This window comes from Entelurus aequoreus, linkage group LG17 (assembly GCF_033978785.1).
Source record: "Entelurus aequoreus isolate RoL-2023_Sb linkage group LG17, RoL_Eaeq_v1.1, whole genome shotgun sequence".
In the NCBI taxonomy this organism is placed as follows: Eukaryota; Metazoa; Chordata; class Actinopteri; order Syngnathiformes; family Syngnathidae; genus Entelurus; species Entelurus aequoreus.
Window position 1 is genome coordinate 9,111,770 of NC_084747.1, and position 22,067 is coordinate 9,133,836.

A 22,067-nucleotide genomic window follows, 5' to 3' on the forward strand; every position below is an offset into this window, starting at 1 on the left:
ATAGTATATATGATAGTATATATCTGTATCATGAATCAATTTAAGTGGACCCCGACTTAAACAAGTTGAAAAACTTATTCAGGTGTTACCATTTAGTGTTTAATTGTACGGAATATGTACTTCACTAACCCTAACCCTACTAATAAAAGTCTCAATCAATCAATCAATCAATCAATCAATCCCCATTACAAACATCATAACACAATCTAAACTTATATAAACACATTACTGTCTGAGCATATAAGATATTCAATTGTGTTACATCGCAATTTATTATATTGAAATTAGCCATGTGATTAAGATGGGCACGGTCTGACCAATCACAAGTCAGTAGGAGCTGCTTTGTTCTCGTGTTTGGAGAAAGCGGAAGAGCGATTGTCAGCCTGACATTGATGTGTCTCTGAGAACTGAACACATTTTTATAACTTATAACAAAATGTGTTTATACAGTAACCTGCTCACATGAGTCACATTACAGCAGGGGTGTCAAACTCATTTTAGCTCGGGCCACATGGAGGAAAATCTATTTCCACGTGGGCGGGACGGGTAAAATCATGGCATGATAACTTCAAAATAGGACAAGATTGTTTTCTTTATTTTACTTAAACCCAAAATAGAACGATCACATTCGGAAAATGTACACATCACAAATAATCCTCTTGACAAAACACTTCAAGTTAGTTAAAAATTCTGAGGGAAAAAAATGGTGCATTTTCAAAAACACCTCAAAGAACGCAATGAACTTAAACTTAATCTCAGTGTTTCTATTAAACTTTAAGTCACAACCCATCTAGGATTGAACAAAAAACAAAATAAAGCATGAATAAAAACTATTCTATGTATCAACTACCTCATTTGTCATTTCCACATATTAATCCTGTGCTAACTCAACAAACCATACACACTGAGGTAGAAACTATTCAAGTGTTGAGTTACTTCCTGTCTTCTAGACATAATGTGTATTGATAGAAAAATAAAAGCTGTGCAATGTGTGAACAATTTCAACAAAGCACAAATAAAAAGTGAAAAGACTGACAGTATTGCAGTAAATCACACACTGTTCACTTTCTTTACATTTGCACAGAAGACAATCATTTTCACAGAACTATATCAGTGTGCAGTGTCTCATGCTGCATTTTAAGTGGGGTTACTGATTGCTTATTTTACTCCTGTTTTACGTTGGGTGGAGGGGGAGGAGTCACAGCCCCGCTTTACCGTCTACCTCTTGCTTGGTATACTTGCTATGCTATTTGCTTGCCTAACAGAATTGCTAATGTGACATCCAGTGGACACATTTAGAACAGCAGTTTCTTTCATTAAAAATACAGCTGAATTTTACACTTCACAAACTCATCTCGCGGGCCGGATTGAACCTGTTATGCCCGAATGTCGAGGGAGGTGGGGGTTGGGTTGTGGGTGTTGGGGGTTGATTGTTCATAAGTCTCTGATTTGTACATCAACCAGTTTAAGGAGTAAAAGTTGGCAGTTTGTTATGCAAACAGTTACCCGGCATCACTTATGCGTCAACGTCAGTTTTGATACAGCTCAACTTTGCAGTGAAAAAGGGTGTAGTGCAGGTTTTTGAGCGTGCACAAACTTGACACATGAGGCCCCAGGACTGAAGAAGGAGTAACCAAGCACTTGAAGCATCATCTATCTTACTGTTCAGGAAGGTTTCAGATACAGACAAGACATGGGGTCATGAGTAGATAAGATTATGCTCCAAATAATCCAAGTTTGTATGAATACCTCAGATATTTGTGAAAGAAGCAGTGAGGAGGTCCTGGGTAGGGTGGATGTCACCACATATGAGCAACATACCACAAACTAAACAGCTAATAGGTTATTTTCCCTTGTGTGTTCTTATGTGTTTTACTGCATCTGCTTTATGTGGGAACCTTCTACAACACACAGAACAACTAAATGGTTTTTCTCCAGCGTGTGTTCTCATGTGTCGCCACAAAGAGCTGTTATGACAAAAGCTGTTGCCACAAACTGAACAATTAAAGGGTTTTTCACAAGTGTGTGTTCTCATGTGTTTAGTCAAAGTGCTCTTAAAAGAAACGCTTTTGCCACAAACTGAACACTTAAAGGGTTTTTCACCTGTGTGTGTTCTCATGTGTTGAGTCAAAATGCTCTTAATAGAAAAGCTTTTGCCACAAACTGAACACTTAAAGGGTTTTTCACCAGTGTGTGTTGTCATGTGTTTAGTCAAACTGCTCTTAAAAGAAACGCTTTTGCCACAAACTGAACATTTAAATGGTTTTTCACCTGTGTGTGTTGTCATGTGTCGAGTCAAATTGCCATTTTGAGAAAAGCTTTTGCCACAAACTGAACAATTAAAGGTTTTTTCACCTGCGTGTGTTCTCATGTGTTGAGTCAAAGAGCCATTTTGAGAAAAGCTTTTGCCACAAACTGAACAATTAAAGGGTTTTTCACCTGTGTGTGTTCTCATGTGTCGAGTCAAACGGCTCTTTTTAGTAAAGCTTTTAGCACAAACTGAGCAGCTCAAACATGTTTTACCTCTCTTCTTTGTAGAGCATTCAGAGTGTTTGTTGTCAGTGTGAGTCCTCATATCACCTTCACAGTCTTTATCGCTGCTCAAAGGTTCTTCAACCTCGTCTTCAGCCTCACTATCTGATAGTGGAGCTAAGAGGTTGTCTACTTGTGGTTTCTCTTCATCATCTTCAGTCTTCACAGAGAGAATACTCAGTGGAAACTTGGTGTAATCAGCTTCCTCTCGTCCTAGAAGACACTCTCCCTCCTGAGTGATGCAGAGTTCCTCCTCTTCCTTTTTAATGCAGGGTGGTTGTGGAGTCTCCTGCTTCAAAGTGGAGCTCCCCCCTAATTGAGGGGAAACTTCTTCTGGATTACCGATCAGCTGCTGGACGTCTGCAAGACACAAACAACAAAAACACACTTTCTTCTATGTACTGTATGTGTGTGTAGTAGGGTTGTACAGTATACTGCTACTAATAAAGTATTGTGGTACTAATCAATTGAAATCGGTACTATACCACCTTTGAAAAGTACCGGTACCGTTCTTTCATCTGAATGCTGCTGTGAGGCGGTGACTACAGAGCCGAGGCGCATGATGTTGAGTGTGTCAAAACGCACACACAAAGTGCATACAAGCAATAACATGGTGGAGAGGAAGAAAGGCAACAAAGGACAATTCTACTGGTTAATAAAGAGGGTGCGTAGAGTGCAATATGGAGGTATTTGGGCTTCTAAACTAACTATAAAGGTGACACTTTAAACAGGGAGCCGCCGCTCTGCAAGGGTTGCTTTACACCTTTCCTGTTTGTGGGCTCCCAGACCGTGGTCGAGGAGCGCAGGGGAGACGTTCCCTCCAGGGCCCATGTTGTGTCGGGGGTAACACTGGGTCCATAAAGCTCCGCTCTTTGGTCGGAAGGACGAGGCCGTCGATTAGTTACAGCTTGCTCACTTTATTTATTATTTCCACGGGGCACAAGCGGGCATCCACCATGCTATTAACACTCCTGCACATGCTACCACTACCTCTCCTTACTCGCCCACTCACTTACTCACGTCACTCACCCCACATACTGCCACTCTTAAAGGCCTACTGAAATGATTTTTTTTTATTTAAACAGGGATAGCAGATCTATTCTATGTGTCATACTTGATCATTTCGCGATATTGTCATATTTTTGCTGAAAGGATTTAGTATAGAACAACGACGATAAAGATCGCAACTTTTGGTATCTGATAAAAAAAGGCTTGCCCCTACCGGAAGTAGCGTGACGTAGTCAATTGAACATATACGCAAAGTTCCCTATTGTTTACAATGATGGCCGCATGAAGTGAGAGAGATTCGGACCGAGAAAGCGACGATTTCCCCATTAATTTGAGCGAGGATGAAATATTTTTAAATGAGGAAAGTGCTAGTGATGGACTAGTGGGGAGTGGAAGATGCTGTGAGAGCCGAGGGTGACCTGATATATAGCTGGAAATGACTACAACAGTAAATAAACACAAGACATATATATACTCTATTAGCCACAACACAACCAGGCTTATATTTAATATGCCACAAATTAATCCTAATGCTAGCTCCTAGCTCCTAGCTACTACCTCGAGCTAGTTATAGCAAGCGATCAAATGTTTGGAAGCGCAGCTGTGTACTCACGTTATCGCAACTGTGTATCCAAATCAAAGTCCTCCTGGTAAGAGTCTCTGTTGTCCGAGTTCTTCCATCTTGACTGCATCTTTTGGGAATGTAAACAAAGAAGCGCCGGCTGTGTACGTGTTGTTGCTGACTTCCCTCGCAAAATAGACACTTCGCACCGACAACTTTCTTCTTTGCTTGCTCAGCTTCTTTCTCCATAATGCAATGAACAAATTGCAACAGATTCACCAACACAGATGTCCAGAATACTGTGGAATAATGAGATGAAAACAGAGCTTTTTCGTATTGACTTCAATGGTGTCCGAATACTTCCGTTTCAATGATTGACGTCACGCGCATACGTCAACCCTCAGAGGCGTTTCGAACCGGAAGTTTAGCGGGAAATTTAAAATTGCACTTTATAAGTTAACCCGGCCGTATTGGCATGTGTTGCAATGTTAAGATTTCATCATTGATATATAAACTATCAGACTGCGTGGTCGCTAGTAGTGGCTTTCAGTAGGCCTTTAAAGGCCTACTGAAATGCGATTTTCTTATCCAAACGGGGATAGCAGGTCCATTCTATGTGTCATACTTGATCATTTCGTGATACTGCCATATTTTTGCTGAAAGGATTTAGTAGAGAACATCGACGATAAAGTTCGCAACTTTTGGTCGCTGATAAAAAAGCCTTGCCTGTACCGGAAGTAGCGTGACGTCACAGGTTGTGGAGCTCCTCTCATCTGCACATTGTTTACAATCATGGCCACCAGCAGCGAGAGCGATTCGGACCGAGAAAGCGACTATTACCCCATTAATTTGAGAGAGCATGAAAGATTTGTGGATGAGGAAAGTGAGAGTGAAGGATTAGAGGGCAGTGGAAGCGATTCAGATATGGAAGATGCTGTGAGAGGCGGGGGTGACCTGATATTCAGCTGGGAATGACTACAACAGTAAATAAACACAAGACATATATATACTCTATTAGCCACAACACAACCAGGCTTATATTTAATATGCCACAAATTAATCCGCATAACAAACACCTCCCCCCTCCCGTCCATATAACCCACCAATACAAATCAAACACCCGCACAACACACTCAATCCCACAGCCCAAAGTACCGTTCACCTCCGTAAAGTTCATACAGCACATATATTTCCCCAAAGTCACGTACGTGACATGCACATAGCGGCACGCACGTATGGGCAAGCGATCAAATGTTTGGAAGCCAAAGCTGCGTACTCACGGTAGCGCGTCTGCTATCCAACTCAAAGTCCTCCTGGTTGTGTTGCTGCACCCACCCGCTAATACACAGCTTCCCACCTACAGCTTTCGTCTTTGCTGTTTTCATTGTTCATTAAACAAATTGCAAAAGATTCACCAACACAGATGTCCAGAATACTGTGGAATTTTGCGATGAAAACAGACGACTTAATAGCTGGCCACAAATTGTTTTTGGAAACTGTGGACGTCGTGTCCTCCGGACCAAAGAGGAAAAGAACCATCCGGATTGTTATAGACGCAAAATTGAAAAGCCAGCGTGTGTGATGGTATGGGGGTGTATTAGTGCCCAAGGCATGGGTAACTTACACATCTGTGAAGGCACCATTAATGCTGAAAGGTACATACAGGTTTTGGAGCAACATATGTTGCCATCCAAGCAACGTTATCATGGACGCCCCTGCTTATTTCAGCAAGACAATGCCAAGCCACGTGTTACATCAACGTGGCTTCATAGTAAAAGAGTGCGGGTACTAGACTGGCCTGCCTGTAGTCCAGACCTGTCTCCCATTGAAAATGTGTGGTGCATTATGAAGCCTAAAATACCACAACGGAGACCCCCGGACTGTTGAACAACTTAAGCTGTACATCAAGCAAGAATGGGAAAGAATTACACCTGAGAAGCTTAAAGGCCTACTGAAATGATTTTTTTTTATTTAAACGGGGATAGCAGATCTATTCTATGTGTCATACTTGATCATTTCGCGATATTGCCATATTTTTGCTGAAAGGATTTAGTATAGAACAACGACGATAAAGATCGCAACTTTTGGTATCTGATAAAAAAAGGCTTGCCCCTACCGGAAGTAGCGTGACGTAGTCAGTTGAACATATACGCACAGTTCCCTATTGTTTACAATGATGGCCGCATGAAGTGAGAGAGATTCGGACCGAGAAAGCGACAATTTCCCCATTAATTTGAGCGAGGATGAAAGATTTGTGGATGAGTAAAGTGCAAGTGAAGGACTAGTGGGGAGTTGAAGCTATTCAGATAGGGAAGATGCTGTGAGAGCCGGGGGTGACCTGATTTTCAGCTGGGAATGACTACAACAGTAAATAAACACAAGACATATATATACTCTATTAGCCACAACACAACCAGGCTTATATTTAATATGCCACAAATTAATCCCGCATAAAAACACCTAGGTGTTTGTTATGCTAGCTCCTAGCTCGAGCTAGTTATAGCTCGAGCGGGTAATATGGACGGGATCCCGTATATATAACCCGCCAATACAATTCAAACACCTGCATAACACACACACTCACTCAGCCCAAACAACCGTTCACCTAACCCAAGGTTCATAAAGCTTATATATTTAATCAAAGTTACGTACATGACACGCACGTACGGGCAAGCAATCAAATGTTTGGAAGCGCGCGGGTGGGACCTGATATTCAGCTGGGAATGACTACAACAATAAATAAACACAAGACATATATATACTCTATTAGCCACAACACAACCAGGCTTATATTTAATATGCCACAAATTAATCCTAATGCTAGCTCCTAGCTCCTAGCTCGAGCTAGTTATAGCAAGGGATCAAATGTTTGGAAGCGCAGCTGTGTACTCACGTTATCGCAACTGTGTATCCAAATCAAAGTCCTCCTGGTAAGAGTCTCTGTTGTCCGAGTTCTTCCATCTTGACTGCATCTTTCGGGAATGTAAACAAAGAAGCGCCGGCTGTGTACGTGTTGTTGCTGACTTCCCTCGCAAAATAGACACTTCGCACCGACAACTTTCTTCTTTGCTTGCTCAGCTTCTTTCTCCATAATGCAATGAACAAATTGCAACAGATTCACCAACACAGATGTCCAGAATACTGTGGAATAATGAGATGAAAACAGAGCTATTTCGTATTGACTTCAATAGTGTCCGAATACTTCCGTTTCAATGATTGACGTCACGCGCATACATCAACCCTCAGAGGCGTTTCGAACCGGAAGTTTAGCGGGAAATTTAAAATTGCACTTTATAAGTTAACCCGGCCGTATTGGCATGTGTTGCAATGTTAAGATTTCATCATTGATATATAAACTATCAGACTGCGTGGTCGGTAGTAGTGGCTTTCAGTAGGCCTTTAAAAAATGTGCTAGAGTTACATTAATCATTAGTAATGGAGCAGCCTAGTTTTGAATGGCAGGGTCCCTGCTATCACATGTTGATACAAATATAACATTTACATAATAAAAATGAACTACAGGCTTCCCAAATGCTGTAATAAATTAAGCATGATGAGTTGACTTGAAACTGTTTAATGTTGCACTTTTTATATGTAGAAGAAAAGTTGTGTCATTTTATTTAATCTGAGCAACAACTTGAGGCAGTTTAATGTTGATTAACGTGGGAAGAATTATTATAGTGTTCCCAATGTTAAAAGGATAAAGCCATTGTTTACAAATTTGGTAAATAAATAACCCAAAAATTTATATTTTGTTGTTTTCTTACTGTACCGAAAATGAACCGAACCGTGACCTCTAAACCGAGGTACGTACCGAACCAAAATTGTTGTGTACCGTTACACCCCTACTGATTAGACATACTAGCACTGTGTCAAATAAAAAGTAGCACATTCTAGTAGACATGGTCTTTTTTTTCAATCATACACTCACTCATCCCTTTAACCGTTACAGGCTCAAGAATTTGCATGCACGTTCCGCGGGCTGTCCATCTTTTTTTTTTTACAATAACATGTTTATGATCGTGTCATGTCTTAAATGAAGTTGAGATTAAAATGGGATTAATTGTCCAGCCCTACTAAGAACTAGGAAATACAATTAAAAAATGCTCAAAATCAATTCCTGGCGCAACAACATCATTTTAATCTTTCACTAGCTGCTACAGTGTTTACAAGATGGAGGGTGACTTAGAGATAGTGGCTGTTATGTCCACTCTAACATCATCCAATGGGCGAGGGCGGACCTACGTCACTTCCGCCTACCAATCCCCTAGCAGTCGGTCGCCATATTGAATTCGTTGAAAACAAACCAGCTCACAGCGAACACAGCATTGACAGAAAAAGCATTTAACGAGGTTTCACGGCATTTTAAACTGTTCTAAGTGGCGTATGATTATGTAAATAGTATTTCCAGTGAGGCTAGGTTAAGATACGAGTTAAAATGTTCTGTAGTTGGATTAAACGACTGCCCTTACCGCCTTCCAGCAGATGCGTGGACTGATAATCCTACACAATGGCCGGACATGGAATTTGGAAATCTATATGTCTACCTCACAAGCGCACCAGGTATATTATTTCATATCTATAGAAAGCCGATTCAAATTTAAACGAAACCGGTTTTCGAAAATAGCCTATACAGGCTATAGACTATATAGTATATACCGCATGTTATTTTTGTACAACAACAACTTCAGCTGTCGAACGTTATAAGGTACAAATTCAACAAGTACAACATTAGCACGGACGGTATAGCCAAGTTGTGGTTAAGAAGGTGGATTTTTGTTCCTTATATTTACCAGAAACGAAGTGATCCGAACACACGACCCGGGACTTTGGGGGACTCCAGTGAGAACCGTCCTCGTTTTCCCGGTGTAAAGCTGCGAGCCATTTGTCTCGTCTCTGTGGGCTTTTATCACGCTTTGGCAGAACAAAATACAACCTTTGTTTTCCCTGTTTCCGGTTGTGGTTAGCACAACCAAAAACAACACACTTTTTCGGCATTTTGGAGGCAGAATGACGGGTTTAACCAGCGTAGGTCGACAGGTTAAAGAGTAATGGCAACGGTTTGTTTTCAACGCCAGTCTGGTTGCTATGGCTCGAAGAACCCGTATGTAGCTCAGTTGCCCGGATGTCGGCCCTCACCCATAACTTGATGGACTCCATCAATAACTTAGCTTAGTAATGCGAGCTAAATATTTGAAATGTGGCGTTTTCCAAACATGGGAAGCGCTTGTTTTGCTCTTCCACTTTCTTCATTTGACTTTTGCATTCTTTCATCTCCTCTGATGTGAACTCCACTGCCTTCTTCCAGCTAACAATCATGGCGGCTCTTTCTTTACATTCTTCAACAAGGTCGGCTCATTTCGACTTTAAGGGCTTGAAATTCAAATAGTTTTCAAATGACAAAACTTCAAGTCACTCACCTTCATCTTTCGTCTTTATCTCCGTTGGTGATTTGCTGGAAGTTGGTGGCGCTGATTCTCTTTCATGTTCTCTTTTAGCGGACGTCGCCATCTTAGCATAGCAGTAGTCGTCCATCTTCTATCACGTCTTCAATCTTCACTTCAGATATCGCTCCAAACTCAATGCACGTTTCGTGGCTTTGGAAAATGCGAATTGAGATATTTGTTGCTATATTTGCTGTGAATCATATGACTTTAAGAACGTGAATTCGAAAATTATCCGAACAACCATAGCATGCGGTCTTCGTCTTTTTGCTTCGCTTCAAGTACATTTGCGCATGCGCTAAAAGTCTGCAACTTCCGTTTCCTACTCCACATCAGTTTTTTTTTCAAAATAAAGGCAATTTAATCTTAGTTTAAAACAATGGTTAGTAAAAGTATCTAACATCAAATAATCTACAACTACTGTTTGAAAATAAAATATATATATATATACAAGCACGTGCACAGACTTTTTCCATGGCTGTTGTTCAAACCAGAAAAAGGGCAAACATCGAGGAAAAAAAATCCTACATTTTAAATACTACAAGAAACACAGAAATATTTTTCAAGCTACTTAGTTGTTTTAGTTAAAAACCTTTAGAAAGTCAAATGATTACTCTGAATAAAGAACAAAAGCACTAAGAGTGTAGATCTCCACTAGGACCAATCCTATTGTTCACGTGCTACTAAATTGTGTGCCATCTCATGTGTATCGTGTGCTGCTATGACAATAAACCATACTTGCCAACCCTCCCTGATTTTCCAGGAGACTCCCGGAATTCAGCGCCTCTCCCGAAAACCTCCCGGAAGAAATGTTCTCCCGAAAATCTCCCGGAATTCAGCCGGAGCTGGAGGCCACGCCCCCTCCAGCTCCATGCGGACCTGAGTGGGGACAGCGGCGACAGTCTGTTTTCACGTCCGCTTTCCCACGATATAAACAGCGTGCCTGCCCAATCACGTTATAACTGTAGAATGATTGAGGGCGCGTTCTTGGTTTCTTATGTGGGTTTATTGTTAGGCAGTTTCATTAACGTCCTCCCAGCGCGGTAACAACACACAACAACAGCAGTAACGTTTTCGTCTACCGTAAAGCAGTTCGTCTGCCGTAAACAGCAATGTTGTGACACTCTTAAACAGGACAATACTGCCATCTACTGGATAGCCTCCGGGACACTGAAATTCAAGTATTTATTTTATTTATATGTATAATAGGATAAATATATATAAATATATATATATATATATATATATATATATATATATATATATATATATATATATATATATATATATATATATATATATATATATATATATATATATATATATATATATTGAATTGAAGTATTTATTTCAAACCTGCACAGCACAACAAAACATTTTTTTTTTACATTTTGGCAGAGACATTTATGCAAGGCTTGAAAAGGGGTTGGATGAAGCAGATGCTTATAATATCCCAACCTCTCTCACTCACTCCACATTCAACATAAACAATATAATACAAGAACAATACTATACAAACAAAAACAAGAAAAGCTCCTGTACACTAACAATACAATAGTACCACTGTTACTTTGAGACTGTCAGGCTTGAACTAATGAAGGGACTCAGATGCAGAGATGGGAGGTTCTAAATAAGGCTTTTATTTTGAAAATAACTCTTAACCTCCAAAGCAGAAATTTTACAATCACTATGAGGTACTACTATGATAACAAAAATGTTTTCCAAAAAAGGGAAAGAACCAAAAATCTCTCCAACGGAGGAATTGACAAAAATAAGACAAATATAACTAGTAACGGATCTGCTATACAAAACTTTAACAAAAAGCGCTCCAACAGGAGGAAGAAAATAAAGACTATCAAAACTTACTACACTCAATATGTTCTAACAATTATATAAACAAAATTCACTCAAACTTTGAGGAAGGAAATGTTAAGGAAAAATCATAACTCACCACTGCGGTAGAAAAAGGTTAAATAACAAAGGTCGCTCTGAGGGAGGAAAAAGTTAAAGTCAAAATTACAGCTAGACAAATGCTGGATAAACAAACGTGGTCGTGGGACGGGGCAAGACAAGAACATGAGCTTGGAGGCAAGACAGGCACGAAGGATCGAGACAATCTGGCACAGAACAAGGGGAGGGATGGGCTTATATGGAACATGAGGGTAATGGGAAACAGGTGGAAACAATCAAGGGTCAGGGATGACGTCAGACTGGTGACACAAGAGGAAGGGCCCGTGATCTCAAACAAGAGGAGATGCTTTTTCAAAATAATACATGCAAATCACAAGACGGAAAAACCAAGACAAGACAAGATGAGACAAAAAACACACACACACACACACACACACACACACACACACACACACACACACACACACACACACACACACACACACACACACACACACACACACACACACACACACACACACACACACACACACACACACACACACACACACACACACACACACACACACACACACACACACACACACAAACACTCTCTGACCATACACCTCTCTCCCATCGCTCTGTGCTGAGGGCATCACTCTCTTTCCTCCTCGTACTTCTTCAGTACTTCTTTTTTAAACAGTCTTTTAAATTGAATCATGTTAGAACACGTTTTTAACTCGTCCCCTAAGTTGTTCCACAGATTGACTCCACGCACTGAAATGCACATTGACTTTAAAGTTGTTCTAAATTTAGGCAAATATAATTTGTTGTTTCCTCTTAGACTGTACCTATGGTGAGCATCTCTATCCTGGAATAGGTTGTGTATATTGGATGGTAGAGAGTTTTGGGATACCCTAAACATAATTTGAGCAGTTTTAAAACTGATCACATGGTGCAGTTTAAGTTGCTTTAACTCCATGAATAGTGGATTTGAATGATGTCTGTAGTGAACTATGGACACAATCCTAATGGCCTTTTTCTGCAGAGTGACTAAAGGCTGTAGATGAGATTTATAACAATTTCCCCAGACTTCAACACAATAATTTAAATACGACACAATAAATGAATGGTACTATAACAGCAGAGCATTGGTGTTCAATAAATGACATCATCTCCTCATCATTCCAACACATTTAGCAACCTTTGTCCTCAAGTAACTTATATGAGGCTTCCATGATATATTTTCATCTATTACCACTCCTAAGAATGAATTTTGTTGAACATAATCTATTGGTGTATCATCAATAACAATCCTGATGGGTATATTACTTTTTCGATTGCTAAAGAGCATGATTTTGGTCTTCTTTACATTCAGAGACAATTTGTTGGTATTAAACCAAGTTTTTAACTTTATCATCTCCTCAGTCACAGAGGCCAGAAGTTGCTTCATGTGGTCACCTGCACATGTAATGGTTGTATCGTCAACAAAGAGGATGAACTCCAGCAGTGTTGATACTTTACATATTTCATTGATATACATTATAAATAGTGTGGGTCCTAGTATGGACCCCTGGGGGACTCCACAGGTTATGTTCATGAGAGTAGATTGGTATTGGTCGTTCTGAACAATCTGCCGTCTCTCATTCAAGTAGCTCTTCAGCCATTTCCCTGCCACTCCCCTTATGCCATAGTTTTCCAGTTTATTTACCAAAATCTGGTGGTCAATGGTATCGAAAGCCTTTTGCAGGTCAATAAAAATTCCTATAACAAATGTATTCTTCTCGATACCATTAGTAATGTTTTCTATTAAATCACTTAAAGCTAATGAAGTTGACCTATTTTGACGGAACCCATATTGACAATCAGATAATAATTTGTGCTTTTCAATGAAGCCACGAAGTCTATTATCAAATAATTTTTCCAATATTTTTGACAACTGTGGCAGAAGGGAGACGGGCCGGTAATTTGTGAAGTGGTGTTTGTCTCCAGATTTGAAGATGGGGATGGGATATTATATATATATATAAAGCTAGAATTCACTGAAAGTCAAGTATTTCATATATATATATATATATATATATATATATATATATATATATATATATATATATATATATATATATATATATATATATATATATATATATATATATATATATGAAATATAAATGAAATACTCAAGTTGGTGAATTCTAGCTGTAAATATACTCCTCCCCTCTTAACAGGAAGCTGAACGAATCTGGCCGAATACAAAACTTCATATTCACCATGACATCTATAAAGAGAGCCTCCAGGCCTACAATTTAGTCTTAAAAAGTGCTAGAGAAACATTCTTCTCCAATATCATAAACAGCAACACAAATAAGGCCAAAACCCTATTCACAACCGTTGACAGACTGACTAAACCCCCAACACAAATACCAGCCGAACTCCATTCCACGCAGAAATGCAATGAGTTTGCATTCTTTTATACTGATAAAATTGAAGGCATCAGACGCACCATCAATATCTCAAGTAAAAAAGTTGGATCACCACCCCATTTAGGCAAAAGTAACACAGCAATGATGGCAAGCTTTAATGCCATGGACTCTAAAACTCTAGTGGAAACGGTGACAGCTCTAAAGTCATCCACCTGCTGCCTTGATGTTTTACCTACCAACTTCTTTAAGAATGTTTTTGACTGCCTATCAACAGACATCTTGCAAATAGTTAATAATTCTATTCAATCGGGCAATTTCCCGAAGGCTTTCAAAACTGCAGTCATTAAACCTCTTCTAAAAAAGCAGAGCCTAGATGCCTCTGTTATCAACAACTACAGACCAATTTCAAATCTACCATTCATAAGTAAAATAATTGAGAAAGTTGTCCTCCAACAACTAAATCACTTCTTGGCTTCTACTGGCTGCCACAACAACTTCCAGTCAGGATTTCGACCTCTTCATAGCACAGAGACGGCCCTTCTTAAAGTTATAAATGACATCCGTCTAAACACAGACTGGCAAAACTTCAGTATTAATGCTTTTGGACCTCAGTGCTGCATTTGATACTGTCGACCACTCAATACTTTTGGACAGGTTGGAAAACTGGGTGGGGATCTCAGGCACAGTTTTAAGCTGGTTCAAGTCATATCTACAAGATAGGAACTATTTTGTTTCCATTGGTGACTTTGTATCAGAACCAACCAACGTAACGTGTGGAGTCCCCCAAGGTTCAATCTTGGGGCCGACTTTATTTAACATCTATATGCTCCCACTAGGACAAATCATGCAAAATAATAACATTGACCATCATTGCTATGCCGATGACACCCAAATCTATGTAGCGCTATCACCAAATGACTATCGCCCCATAGATGTTCTGTGCCAGTGCATTGAGCAAGTCAAACACTGGATGTGCCAAAATTTCCTACAACTAAATGAAGATAAAACTGAGATAATTGTTTTTGGTGCTAAAAAAGAAAGGTTTAAAGTCGTCCAACACCTTCAATCACTGTCCCTGAAAACCTCAAATAAAGCCAGAAATCTTGGGGTTATTTTAGATTGGGATTTACATTTCGACAGTCACATCAAATCAGTAACAAAATCGGCCTACTATCACCTCAAAAATGTAAAAAGACTTAGAGGGCTCATGTCAGCTCAAGACTTTGAAAAACTTGTACATGCCTTTATTACCAGTAGGCTAGACTATTGTAATGGTCTCCTTGCAGGTCTTCCCAAAAAAACTGTCAGGCAGCTACAGCTTGTTCAGAACGCTGCTGCTAGAGTTCTAACAAAGACCAAAAAATGTGAGCACATTACAGCAATTCTTAAATCCTTACATTGGCTCCCTGTACATCAGAGAATTGATTTCAAAATCCTCCTGCTCACATATAAATCACTACATGGTCTAGGGCCCAAGTATATCACTGATATACTCCCACTATATAAGCCCTCTAGATCACTAAGATCTTCTGAGACCAATCTGTTAGCGGTTCCAAGAGTAAACTCAAATCAAGGGAGAGCATCATTCAGTCACTATGCAACAAATAGCTGGAATAAACTTCCTGAAGATGTCAGACTCTCCCCAACTCTGACTACTTTTAAAACTAGACTGAAGACTTTTATGTCCACCTTAGCTTTCAGCTAAATCTTTTAATCTTTTAACTTTTAACATCTGCACTGTTTTTATTTTTATTGTCTGCATTTTAATTTTGCTTTTATTTTCTTTCATTTCACTTTGTTGTCTGTGAAGCACTTTGAGTCTGCCTTGTGTATGAAAAGCGCTATACAAATAAAGTTGCCTTGCCTTGCCTTAACCACGCCCCCCACCCCCAACAACTTTTCTGGACAGTACCACTACATAGCGGAGACTGATGCTCTTTTTGGTTCCAGTGGACTACACATCATCTACCTTAATGTGAACAGCCTCTCTGGAACCAAACTCGACCAAATCAGAGAAATGTTCCTCAACACGAAGGTAAAAATCCTGTGTTTCTCTGAAACCAAATTTGATCAAAGTATTTCTGACTCAGAGATAGCAATAGAAAACTTTTCGGTTATCAGAAAGGACAGGAATAAACACGGTGGGGGCGTTTGTATGTATATTCACCAATATATGAAATACATAACTCGCACTGATCTTAACCACAATGACCTGGAATCTGTGTGGGTGGAAATCAAATTTAAAAACGCTAAGCCGGTACCAATAGGGACTGTTTACAGACCCCCTAATCAGAGTGATTTCTATGGGGCTCTGGAGGAGTGCTTGGCTGCGGCAGACAAGGTGGAGAAAATTATAACTGGGGATCTGAACACAGATATTCAACGCAGAGATGCGCCTGTTCTCAGATCCTACAGCTAGTTTTGTAATCTACACAGTCTTTCCCAGCTAATAGCACTACCTACAAGGGTGTGTGATTCCACCCAATCAACCATAGATCTCATTCTCACTTCAGACCGACCTAAAATAAAAAATAGTGGGGTCATGATCTGTGGTCTTAGCGACCACTATCTAACCTTCTGCACCCGCAAAATAGCTAAACCCAAAGCCAATGGCCACATAACAGCCCAATCCAGATCCCTTAAAAAATACTCCAGTGATAATTTCAATTTAAAATTAGATGAGTGGGACTGGTCCCCTGTGCTCGTGAGCAACCTGGTCGATGATGTTTGGGATCGCTTCAAAACAGCGTTCCTAAAGATACTAAATGACATGGCTCCTGTGAAAACAGTCAGGATCAAAGCCCGCTCGGAACCATGGATGAATCCGGACCTATTAGCTGCCATAAAAGACAGAGACGGGAAATACTCCGAATACCAAAAGTGTAAAACAGAAGTAGATAAACAACCCAATAATATCAACCTCAAATTACTCCTTTCAACTCTCAAAAAGCAATGCAATAAATTAAGAAATAAGTCAACAAACCTGACTAAATCCTTAAAAAAAAATCACATTAACGACAAAATAGAGGAAAACACAAATAAGCCCCGTGAGCTCTGGAAAATTCTCAACAACCAGCTTCCCGGTTGCAGCCAGAAACTTAAAACCAGACTCACCAACATCAGCATCAAGGAGGGAGACTCCCTCATTACAGACAAAATGGAGGTAGCAAGCAGCCTTAACATCTTTTTCACCAGCATAGCCGCAACTTTTGTCAACAAGCTGTCCCACCACTCTGGTCGCTTTGGTGTAGAACACATTAAAGCCTTCTACAGAAAGCTAGGAGTATCCAACAATGATTTCAAATTAGAAATGGTCACAGCTGATGAGGTGTTTAAAAAATTGAGCGCGCTCCACCCAAACAAGGCCGCCGGCCTTGATAATATCCCCTCCAGATTCCTCAGGGACTCTGCCTCCATCATTGCCCCGATCATCACGCACATAATAAACCTCTCAATTACACAAGGCCAAGTACCAAAATATTTTAAGATAGCAAGAGTAACTCCCATCTTTAAAAAAGTAAGCAAATAGGAACCTGGCAACTACCGACCTGTTTCTATTCTCAGTTCCATTTCGAAAGTAATGGAGAAAATAGTTTATGAACAGGTCGATAGTTACCTTGCCACTAATAAACTCATGTACAAATTCCAATCCGGCTTCAGAACTAACCACTCCACTGACACATGCCTTCTCTATCTGAGCGACCACATCAAACATGAGGTGGACGCGGGCAAATACTGCGGCATGGTCATGCTGGACCTTCAGAAGGCCTTTGACACCGTTAACCACGCTATACTGTTGGATAAGCTCAGAGCATTCGGATTTAACAAAACCTCATGGAGCTGGATGCAATCTTACTTGGAGGGGAGGGAGCAGGTGGTAGAGGTGAACGGCACCGTGTTCCCCCCCCCCCTCTCGGTGAGCTGTGGAGTCCCCCAAGGCAGTATATTGGGGCCTTTACTGTTCCTAATATACATAAACAACTTGTCATCGGCATGCGACTGTGAATTGTTCTTGTTTGCGGATGACTCTGCCTTGCTGGTATCAGACAGAGACAAGTCACTGGTGGAGAAAATCCTCAGTGCTGAACTCTGTAGAACTTGCACCTGGCTCGCTGACAACAAGCTATACATACACTTGGGTAAAACAGAATCCATCCTATTTGGGTCCCACATCAACCTTAAGAAAGTCAACCCTCAAATCTAGACTCCAAACATCCCAGAACAAGCTAGTCAGATTACTTCTAGACCTCCACCCCAGATCCCACCTCACTCCTACCCACTTCTCCAAAGTGGGCTGGCTCAGGGTGGAGGACAGAGTAAAACAACTTGCACTGAGCCTAGTCCACATGAGGCCCCAGGTCCCTGGACTGAAGAAGGAGTAACCAAGCACTTGAAGCATCATCTATCTTACTGTTCAGGAAGGTTTCAGATACAGAGAAGACATGGAGTCATGAGTGGATAAGATTATGCTCCAAATAATCCATGTTTGTATGAATACCTCAGACATTTGTGAAAGAAGCAGTGAGGAGGTCCTGGGTAGGGTGGATGTCACCACATATGAGCAACATACCACAAACTAAACAGCTAATTGGTTATTTTCCCTTGTGTGTTCTTATGTGTTTTACTGCGTCTGCATTATGTGGGAACCTTTTACATCACACTGAACAAGTAAATGGTTTTTCTCCAGCGTGTGTTCTCATGTGTCGCCACAAAGAGCTGTTATGACGAAAGCTTTTGCCACAAACTGAACAGTTAAATGTGTTTTCTCCTGTGTGTGTTCTCATGTGTCGCCACAAAGACCTGTTATGATTAAAGCTTTTGCCACAAACTGAACAATTAAATGTTTTTTCTCCAGCGTGTGTTCTCACGTGTCGACACAAAGAGCTCTTATGATTAAAGCTTTTGCCACAAACTGAACAATTAAATGTTTTTTCTCCTGCGTGTGTTCTCATGTGTCGCCACAAAGAGCTAATATGATGAAAGCTGTTGCCACAAACTGAACAATTAAATGTTTTTTCTCCAATGTGTGTTCTCATGTGTCGACACAAAGAGCTGTTATGATTAAAGCTGTTGCCACAAACTGAACAATTAAATGTATTTTCACCTGTGTGTGTTCTCATGTGTTCAGTCAAATTGCCATTTTGAGAAAAGCTTTTGCCACAAACTGAACAATTAAAGGGTTTTTCACCTGTGTGTGTTCTCATGTGTTGAGTCAAACTGCTCTTTTTAGTAAAACTTTTAGCACAAACCGAGCAGCTCAAACATGTTTTACCTCTCTTCTTTGTAGAGCTTTTTTTTTTACCTCTCTTCTTTGTAGAGCATTCAGAGTGTTTGTTGTCGGTGTGAGTCCTCATATCACCTTCACAGTCTTTATCGCTGCTCAAAGTTACTTCAACCTCGTCTTCAGCCTCACTATCTGATAGTGGAGCTAAGAGGTTGTCTACTTGTGGTTTCTCTTCATCATCTTCAGCCTTCACAGAGAGAATACTCAGTGGAAACTTGGTGTAATCAGCTTCCTCTCGTCCTAGAAGACACTCTCCCTCCTGAGTGATGCAGAGTTCCTCCTCTTCCTTTTTAATGCAGGGTGGTTGTGGAGTCTCCTGCTTCAAAGTGGAGCTCCCCCCTAACTGAGGGGAAACTTCTTCTGGATTACCGATCAGCTGCTGGACGTCTGCAAGACACAAACAACAAAAACACACTTTCTTCTATGTACTGTATGTGTGTGTAGTAGGGTTGTACAGTATACTGCTACTAATAAAGAATCGTGGTACTAATCAATTGAAATCGGTATTATACCACCTTTGAAAAGTACCGGTACCGTTCTTTCATCTGAATGCTGCTGTGCGGCGGTGACTACAGAGCCGAGGCGCATGATGTTGAGTGTGTCAAAACGCACACACAAAGTGCATACAAGCAATAACATGGTGGAGAGGAAGAAAGGCAACAAAGGACAATTCTACTGGTTAATAAAGAGGGTGCGTGAAGTGCAATATGGAGGTATTTGGGCTTCTAAACTAACAATAAAGGTGACACTTTAAACAGGGAGCCGCCGCTCTGCAAGGGTTGCTTTACACCTTTCCTGTTTGTGGGCTCCCAGACCGTGGTCGAGGAGCGCAGGGGAGACGTTCCCTCCAGGGCCCATGTTGTGTCGGGGGTAACACTGGGTCCATAAAGCTCCGCTCTTTGGTCGGAAGGACGAGGCCGTCGATTAGTTACAACTTGCTCACTTTATTTATCATTTCCACGGGGCACAAGCGGACATCCACCATGCTAAAACAGTAAATAAACACAAGACATATATATACTCTATTAGCCACAACACAACCAGGCTTATATCTAATATGCCACAAATTAATCCACATAACAAACACCTCCCCCCTCCCGTCCATATAACCCACCAATACAAATCAAACACCCGCACAACACACTCAATCCCACAGCCCAAAGTACCGTTCACCTCCGTAAAGTTCATACAGCACATATATTTCCCCAAAGTCACGTACGTGACATGCACATAGCGGCACGCACGTACGGGCAAGCGATCAAATGTTTGGAAGCCAAAGCTGCGTACTCACGGTAGCGCGTCTGCTATCCAACTCAAAGTCCTCCTGGTTGTGTTGCTGCAGCCAGCCGCTAATACACAGCTTCCCACCTATATACTGTGGAATTACTATTTAATTAATACTGTGGAATTTTGCGATGAAAACAGACGACTTAATAGCTGGCCACAAATTGTTTTTGGAAACTGTGGACGTCGTGTCCTCCGGACCAAAGAGGAAAAGAACCATCCGGATTGTTATAGACGCAAAGTTGAAAAGCCAGCGTGTGTGATGGTATGGGGGTGTATTAGTACCCAAGGCATGGGTAACTTACACATATGTGAAGGCACCATTAATGCTGAAAGGTACATACAGGTTTTGGAGCAACATATGTTGCCATCCAAGCAACGTTATCATGGACGCCCCTGCTTATTTCAGCAAGACAATGCCAAGCCACGTGTTACATCAACGTGGCTTCATAGTAAAAGAGTGCGGGTACTAGACTGGCCTGCCTGTAGTCCAGACCTGTCTCCCATTGAAAATGTGTAGTGCATTATGAAGCCTAAAATACCACAACGGAGACCCCCGGACTGTTGAACAACTTAAGCTGTACATCAAGCAAGAATGGGAAAGAATTACACCTGAGAAGCTTAAAAAATGTGCTAGAGTTACATTAATCATTAGTAATGGAGCAGCCTAGTTTTGAATGGCAGGGTCCCTGCTATCACATGTTGATAAAAATATAACATTTACATAATAAAAATCAACTACAGGCTTCCCAAATGCTGTAATAAATTAAGCATGATGAGTTGACTTGAAACTGTTTAATGTTGCACTTTTTATATGTAGAAGAAAAGTTGTGTCATTTTATTTAATCTGAGCAACAACTTGAGGCAGTTTAATGTTGATTAACGTGGGAAGAATTATTATAGTGTTCCCAATGTTAAAAGGATAAAGCCATTGTTTACAAATTTGGTAAATAAATAACCCAAAAATGTATATTTTGTTGTTTTCTTACTGTACCGAAAATGAACCGAACCGTGACCTCTAAACCGAGGTACGTACCGAACCAAAATTGTTGTGTACCGTTACACCCCTTCTGATTAGACATACTAGCACTGTGTCAAATAAAAAGTAGCACATTCTAGTAGACATGGTCTTTTTTCAATCATACACTCACTCATCCCTTTAACCGTTACAGGCTCAAGAATTTGCATGCACGTTCCGCGGGCTCTTTTTTTCTTTTCTTTTTTTTACAATAACATGTTTATGATCGTGTCATGTCTTAAATGAAGTTGAGATTAAAATGGGATTAATTGTCCAGCCCTACTAAGAACTAGGAAATACAATTAAAAAATGCTCAAAATCAAATCCTGGCGCAACAACATCATTTTAATCTTTCACTAGCTGCTACAGTGTTTACAAGATGGAGGATGACTTAGAGATAGTGGCTGTTATGTCCACTCTAACATCCATCCAATGGGCGAGGGCGGACCTACGTCACTTCCGCCTACCAATCCCCTAGCAGCCGGTCGCCATATTGAATTCGTTGAAAACAAACCAGCTCACAGCGAACACAGCATTGACAGAAAAGGCATTTAACGAGGTTTCACGGCATTTTAAACTGTTCTAAATGGCGTATGATTATGTAAATAGTATTTCCAGG

The 22,067-nt window shown here is 40.6% G+C and overlaps 1 protein-coding gene across 1 annotated transcript in view; it reads right to left on the bottom strand.

The window, feature by feature from the left end:
* Nucleotides 1–1,057: 1,057 nt before the first annotated feature.
* The window catches only part of LOC133632092 (zinc finger protein 271-like), a 33,825-nt gene continuing 12,815 nt past the window's right edge, over nucleotides 1,058–22,067 (bottom strand). Inside the window, exon 3 of the mRNA XM_062024328.1 lies at nucleotides 1,058–2,890. Coding sequence (XP_061880312.1) covers nucleotides 1,844–2,890 — 1,047 coding nt within the window. The 3' untranslated portion in view covers nucleotides 1,058–1,843. The remainder of the gene's footprint in view (nucleotides 2,891–22,067) is intronic.